At 41.2% G+C, this 7,702-nt stretch overlaps 2 protein-coding genes across 2 annotated transcripts; both read right to left on the bottom strand.

The window, feature by feature from the left end:
* Nucleotides 1–323: 323 nt before the first annotated feature.
* Nucleotides 324–2,736, bottom strand: LOC141835155 (putative protein phosphatase 2C 24). Its single transcript, XM_074722586.1, has 4 exons — nt 2,224–2,736; nt 1,809–2,138; nt 1,601–1,706; nt 324–1,511 (listed from the first exon to the last, which is right to left on the bottom strand). Exons 1-4 carry the CDS (start codon nt 2,644–2,646, stop codon nt 1,135–1,137), a joined length of 1,236 nt encoding a protein of 411 aa, XP_074578687.1. The 5' UTR covers nt 2,647–2,736; the 3' UTR covers nt 324–1,134.
* Nucleotides 2,737–5,101: 2,365 nt separating this feature from the next.
* On the bottom strand, nt 5,102–6,579 carry LOC141834756 (tropinone reductase homolog At5g06060-like). The gene is made up of 5 exons (XM_074722105.1): nt 6,446–6,579; nt 6,153–6,360; nt 5,842–6,058; nt 5,641–5,747; nt 5,102–5,467 (listed from the first exon to the last, which is right to left on the bottom strand). Exons 1-5 carry the CDS (start codon nt 6,541–6,543, stop codon nt 5,291–5,293), a joined length of 807 nt encoding a protein of 268 aa, XP_074578206.1. The 5' UTR covers nt 6,544–6,579; the 3' UTR covers nt 5,102–5,290.
* Between the last annotated feature and the right edge of the window lie 1,123 nt (nt 6,580–7,702).

Genomic DNA, 7,702 nt, shown 5'->3' with positions numbered 1-7,702 from the left:
TGAGTAAAGAAACATAAATAATTAATTATAGAAGTTATTTCTTTAAACAAATACCATTGTACATTCCAATTTTACTTTAGAAATTTAAACTTCTAGCTATTCCTGCCTCATAGTTGACTGGGCCCAGCCTGCAATTCTCAACGTCTCTCCTGTATCAGCATCCTTGGCACATTCTCAACTAAGAGATCCACGCACTCCGTGTTGAAATAGGATGGGTGGTTCAACGGTGGTGGGAGGCTGCCAAGCACAACTGCTGCCACCAGTATGGTTGAATCCGATTTCTTCGAGGTGGTGTAGAGGTTGTTCGTTTACCACAACCTGCTTTCCCTGGGCCATCAGTGGCGTTCCTTGCTTCATTTCAGATAGATAAGCAGCAATTCGACGTTGTGAATACTTCCATCGAATGATCCTGCTGAAGACCCCACCCTCAATTTCGGGCCTCCCATGACTTCATTTTGATCGCAATCATCTCAGCCTGCAACTGCAAGCGGAGTCCTAAAGGAACTTTGTAACGTCACCCTTTAGTACTTCTGGTGACCGACCAGTAGTATATTTGTTCAGCACGGCACGCATAGGCGGCAACACGATAAATTCGCGCACTAAAAGTAAGGCCAGACGCCAACACGCATGTTGTAAGTGTCGCTGACGATGAAAAGCCAAATATACCTTCGCATCCTCTGCAGATTTACAAATCTCTTGGCCCATTTTTGCTCACAGCACAATGTTTTAAGCATTTCGTGACTCAAAGCCGTTAAATTACTTGTCTAAATAAATTAGTCCAAACTAAACACCAAACACACTCTTAAAGGAAGATTAAAAGCTACCTGCTGAATGGAAGATGGTCTCTTACCCTGCTTAAAGTCCTACCTCTGTTGTTCAAAGTTGGCATCTAATGTTGTCTTTTCCACGTTAGTCATGCATATCCACTTTTTTCCACCTTCTCAAATTGAAAATATAAATATCTTCTATTTGATATAATTTTTCCAAACATTAACGTATAATCTTCGATTTTTCATTGTTTTGCCAATGGAAAATATATATATACATTTTAAAATTTCTTACTTTGAAATTTTCATGTGTATTTATTTTTCACTTTTAAATTTTTATGTATGTTTTTAAAAACTTCGGTGCCAGCTAGTGGGAGTTCGCCGCCGTCTCCCTCTTCCGCTGGTTTCTGAGATCGACGACGACTACGCTGATGTTGTCCGCACTCTGCCTCGCCAAGGCCAGCTTGGTCAGCAGCAACGCCGCGTCTAAGCACGACGCGTCAGCGCCGCCTCCACCCTGTTCTTCGTCGTCGTCCTCACTTGGGCTCGCGGTGGCCGTCTCTGCAGCTTCGCGTCGGCGGCCGCCTCCCTGCAGGCACATCCTCGCTATCTTGCAGGCGGTCTCGTTGCTCAACATGTCCCACAACCCATCGCTCGCCAAGATCAGGCACTCGTCGCCCTCGTCACGCTTCGTGACCGTCACCTCCGGATCTGGGATCACATACGGCTTCAAGAAGTCGTCTCCTACTCCATTGAGATCGATGATGATTAACTCCCTCTATAAAAGAGCCAACCTTTTTACGAGAAAGAGAATATTGAGACGCCGATGTTACCTATGGCTCGAGACATAGCAAGCACTCCGAGCACCCTCGGCCCATCCCAATAGATCACCCGACCACCAGCTGCTTCAATCCGCAGCAGCTCATCTTCCCGGTCTGGCTGCCGAATTTTTACCACAAAATTGTCAGTTCCGATCACAATTTTGTACCAGATTCGTATCAAAAGAAACTTTTTTGTGTGTGCGCATGCGTCTTATAATACCTTGTGATCGGAGGAAAGCGGGATCGGAATGCCGTTGCGGCAGAGAACGGCGCGCGAGTCGCCGCAGTTGGCGACCACGATGTGGGTCGGGCTAACAACGGAGACCACTGCAGTAGAGCCCACATGCTCCGACCTAGGCGGCTGAAGCTCGCACCGGCAGCCTGGGCTCGGGCGTATGCCGTCCCTATTGGCTGTCTCCGCATCCATCCGAGCGAAGCTCCTCTCCATCGTCCCCTTCCATGCCTTCTGCGGAGAAGTGGCATCCAATCCCAGCGCTACCACATCCTCCGCCACTAATTCATGCATCCGATCCCTACATAGCGCGGCCACCTGCGTAACGCGGAAGAGAAGGTCATGAACTGTAATGAAACAAATCTGGAGGAAAAGAATGAAGAAAGCAAGTGCAGCATCTTACATGAGAGCAACCATGCCCATCAAACACGCCGTAAAAATGGTGCTTCCCCAGAGTCAGATCGCCTCGCCGGAGGAAATCAGGGCGAATGGAGACCGCATCTTCCATATCTCTCCTCCTTCCGCAGACCTCCGATGCCCCATACCTAGGACACCTATCCGACGTTTTCAATCCCTCTGACGCCACTACGGGTGAAGGCTCGGTACCCCCACTCGCGGCAGTTGCGTCGCAAGCTTCGCCCAGCCTCCGACGCTTCCTGCTAGGTTCCATCTCCGCCAAGTCAGGAGTCTCCGTACCGGGGGCGAACCTGAGCCTCCGCATATCCATCCGCCGCTCGATCTTCGTCAGTGACCCAGACTCACACGAACTCATCGCCGCGGCCTCCGCACCGCAGCTCGAAACTCCATGGAAGATCTCGGCCATCATGGATTCACTTCTCGACAACTAGAAACACACCAAATGAACCCTAATCGATTGAACGTATGGATCCCCTTCTCCTCGATCCCCTTCGGTTTCGAATTGGTCGAAGATAAAGAGAGGCAGGAGGCGACGTGTGTCCGAAGCACTGAGTGCCCTTCGACTCGTCGCGTCTATACCCAAATTGTTACCCTGCATGTAATTGCAAACAAGATAGCCCCACGAACTCGTCGCAATGCTATGTCTGGTAACATTATCGTGTTGGATCTGGTGGATTACGGTTGGCAAGGCCGGCTTCTTTCTCTGTCTCACCGAAAATGATATATCTCTACCGTCGATCTACGCATCGTGTCCAGGACGCGTGGAAAGATAGGACACGTGGTCCGCTACCGCCAAATGCCAAAAGGCCAAACGTTTTTTTGTTATCGATTGAGTCGGACCGTCTAATCGAACGGTCTGAGCTCGCCTAAGCTCTCGATCGTATGGTGACCAATGCTGTAACGTGGCGTTGTCGGCGCCGTGCCCCGCTTGTTCGGCTTGCTATTTTCGTGTTTTTTATCATGTGCGTGGGAGCAGCAATATAGAAACGGGAAGGAAGCGGAAACGAATTAATAATTGAAAAAATAGTAAATATATATTTATAAAAAAGAAGCAGCTTTTTAATACGGGTACGTGGGCTGGGTCGGCGGCTAATTCCGAAGCCACGTGTCGAGAATGGCGTGGCCTTGATCATCTCATGCCGTTTCTTCTTCTCCTCCTCCTCCTTTATGGTATATTTTACAGACGCCAATACTTTTAATTTATAGGCTTTGTTTTTAACTGATGTGCTTTTAATTATCTTACAGCCAAATAATAGTAAGTATTTCAATCAAATAATGGATGATTTGGTTGCCAATTAATGGCTGATAAACTATCCAAATCAATGGCTGATTGACTAACCAAAGAATAATAGATTTCTGACTAGATAAAGATTGAATTCCAACTTAGATCATCTTTCTTATTTTCAACGGGAAACAATTGATATGCAGTTGTTTACGGTGTGTTTGTCTAAAGTATGCTGCTCACTATTGGTGAAGAAAAAAAAATCGAGTATTCAGTTGATTAAACAAGCCGAACAAGTGCATAGCATACAAGAGCAAACAAGTTGTCTCTTCCATCACTCCTAAAGGAAATATACTTTAGTTCAGCTGATAAAAACTACCAGTACTACTCTAAGGTAGAAAATGTCCTTCAAAATTAATTTTAGTGGATTAATTTTATATATCAGAAAGAATATATATATCTCAGAGATTCCAACCAATTTTACTAAAATAAGATGAGAAATACATAGACACAAAGATCAATGCATTCTTTTAATTAAGGATTTATTAGATACGAACTCCGCGCAATGACGAGTACTTGTTTGTTATTATTATTTTTTCCACAGTTCATTTTCTATTAGTTATTAGCTTGTTTTTTTTCAAAATGCCCTCAAATTCCCTTTATAGTAATCAAAAATTAGTTGGGGTTTTTTTTAAAAACAAACTCTTATAACTATTTAAGACATCTAGTTTACAAAAATTATATAAATATATTTTAGTGATGTCAAAATTAATATAATGATATATAAATTTGTTAAAGAGGACCAGAAATAGTAATACTATATGAAAAAGTAATAAAAATTTAAATTTTATTTGAGATGTAGTATGGTCAAAGTAGCAACAGAATTAGATTTAAAATTAGCGATCGAATTAGATTTCGATCGCTAAAATTAATGACCGAATTAGATTTCGATCGTTAATTTTAGCGATAGAAATCGATTTCGATCGCTAATTTTAGCGACCGAAATCTAATTCGATCGCTAATTTTAGCAACCGATTTATATTTCGGTCGTTAATTTTAGCGATGAAAATCTAATTTGATCGTCAAAATTAGCGATCGAATTAGATTTCGATCGCTATAGTGATCGAAATCGGATTCGGTCGCTAAATCAGTTTACGATGAATTTTTTTACGATTTTTTTTATCGGTAGCTAATCGATCGTTAATCAGATTTAACGATCGATTAGCGACCGAAAATTCGATCGCTAATTACTGTTATTTTTATAGTAAAATGAAATTTGAAATTTCAAAAAGTCATTAGTCGACTGATCTACTAATATTATTTTAGTACCAACTAATTTTTAATTAAAATTTAATTGAATAATATATATATATATATATATATATATATATATATCACATCCTTTATCTTAAATAATCATAAAATGTATTATTTAAAAAAAAATTAACACTCAATTAAGTTTTAATAAGCAAGGAGGAGAAAGAAGATTGAATATAAGCTTGTCCTGTATATTGCTCCCAGCCTAAAGCTTGCAGTAAAAATTTACTTTAAAAGGAGTCTGATTCAATTAATAGTTGTATTGCAACACATTTTCATATTTTCCAGATCTATATTTCAGATCATAAAGACAAGGTGAAGGAGAAGCAATCAAACATGTCCTTCAAAATCAACTTCAGAGAATGAATTTTCTGTATCACATTCGAGCTCCCAACCATTTATACCGAAACAGAAGAAAATAGAAACGTAGATAAAGATCAACACATCCTTTTTAACTAATTAAGGATTTATTAATTAGACGCGAACTGCAATGGCGAGTGGTTTTCGTTGGGACTCAGAGGTTGCCATTGACACTTTTTCCTCCATCAATACTGATGACTTGACCGGTGATGTAGCGAGAAGCAGGGAGGCAAAGGAAGGCCACCAACTGCGCCACCTCCTCTGCCTCACCCACGCGCCCTAGTGGAATACGATACGTCTCCTTGCTCACGAACTCTGGAATCGCCATGAGCTGCATGTCACGAGACCAAACAACACCAATTACAAGAAAAAACTAGAACCGACCGAGGAAGCTCTGTAAAATGAGCTTCATGTGATTTCACATGGAGCTCCTCACGTCGTCTCCATGTTCACATCCTAACTGAAACTGAGACAGATATATAATTAACTATAAGGATCAATTACCGGCTCGAGGAGTGGCGTCCTGATCGATCCGGGCGCAACGCAGTTGGTTCTGATGTTATCCTTCGCCCATTCGCAGGCCATGTTCCTCGTCAGCTGGTTCACCGCCGCTAATTAAGCCGCACAAAAAAATTAGCACATGCAGTCGAAGTGCATGCTCGTCGCAAGTTATCTCTGCATATTTTAATCATATATAATTATCACCTTTGGTGGTGCCATAGATCGAGAGGTTGTCGATGCCGAGTATGCCGGCGAGGGAGGAGTTATTGACGACGGCGCCGCCGCCGGAAGCCTTGAAAAGAGGGTAGGCCAGCTGAGACATGTGGAAGGTAGAGTCCACATTGGTGCTCATCATGAACTTGTACTCCTCGGGGGTTATGAGCGCCATGGGCTTCACGAACCCCGTGCCTGCGTTGTTTACCTGATCAAAAGGGAGCCATTAATTATATAAGCTCGATCGGAGCGATCCGCATGCCTCTGCGATTCAATAGAGATACATGTACATATACACTCACGAGGATATCTAGTTTTCCACCAAACACCGAGCTCGCATCGGCCATGAACTTCTCTCTGTCCTCCGGGGAAGACACGTCGCAAGTCGAACCTGTCACCCTGAACCCCTTCGCCTCCCACTCGCGCAGGCACTTGTGGAGATCGGCCTCTTTGCGTGCGCAGGTGTGGACGGTCGCCCCGAATTTGCATAATTCTTCGACGATGGCGTAGCTTCGTTCACGTAGCAGAAAGATTAAGACTATACTTAACGGAGGAACGTAACCAAAACAGATCAATATCTAGAATAGAATTGTACCCAATTCCCTTGGTGCCGCCGGTGACCGCCGCTGTTTTCCCTGCCAGAGACCACTGCGCGCCGTTGATGGCCAAGCTGTTCCCATTGCCGTTCTCCATGGTCGGGGTTTGAGCTTAAGAAATTAAGCTTGGGGGTTTAGACTTTGGATGGTAATGCTTTGTGTATAGCTGGGTATTTAACGACAGTGGCTAGCGAACAGGACGAGGTTGGGTAGTTGGGGTCTGGCATTATGCTCCCGGTAGATGTAGAAAAACTGAACAAGCAGCGCAAGATTGACTGAGTCCAAGAAAGAAGAAGCAGACTACAATTTTTTGTCCCTCAAACAATATTGAAGAATAGATAATCCACCAATTTTTTTGTCCAGGACTGATTTTATTTAGAATGATAAAAAAACGTGCACGTTAATCTAACAATTCAAATTTGTTCTTTCTATATGTTACTTTGAATAAAGTACAAGTTATAAATTATTGACTTTAAATTAACTGTGATAATTTTTAGAATTGGAGGTAGACTCTTTCTCACCTACTTCAATTAAGTTTAGAATAGTCAACTCGTATAGCAATTTGATTATTTTTTAATTGGAAAAAAATAAATAAGAGATACTCACCTACTACTTGTATGTTCACTCACCTACTACTTTTATGTTTATTGAATTTACTGTCATTAATTAATCTAGCTCATTTTGTTGACCAGAAATTCTTTATTTAGTCGAAGTAATGCGCTTCTAACAACAATTTCTAAATGTTCTTTTCCCATTCCACCCAATCTTTAAACAAATATTGCAATAACAATTAAAAAATAGTTGTAGAATTTTATTAATATTTAAATATTTGTGTTACTCTATTTAATAGTAAAAAAATATTGTTGATGTTAATACTTTAAGAGAAATATTAAAAAGTTATTCTAGGTTTTAGGTGGTTCTAGTTTGAGTTGTCTGCACTCTGCGATAGATGCTCCACAACTGAAATTGTTGATTTTTTTATAAAAACAATAATTTAAATCCATAAAAAAAAAGACTTTGACTAATTGCCAGCTAAACTTAAACGTAATAAAACTGCAAGTTGTTTTTTTTATTATTTATATGATAGGAATATATATATATTATAAAATAAAGAATGATTTCACACGATCAATTTTATAATTATTTATTAAAAAATAAATCAAAAAATTACATATAATAAATTAATGCCAAGCACTGACGACGAGCAAAATATAAGATAATCATTACCTAATGGCCATCTGTTATTTTATTGTATG

Source organism: Curcuma longa, chromosome 9 (genome assembly GCF_044706935.1).
Source record: "Curcuma longa cultivar G26 ecotype Majalengka, Jawa Barat chromosome 9, ITB_CL_G26_1.1, whole genome shotgun sequence".
Classification (NCBI taxonomy): Eukaryota; Viridiplantae; Streptophyta; class Magnoliopsida; order Zingiberales; family Zingiberaceae; genus Curcuma; species Curcuma longa.
Note: the sequence above shows the minus strand (reverse complement) of the source record. Positions and strands in the feature narration are given on the sequence as shown.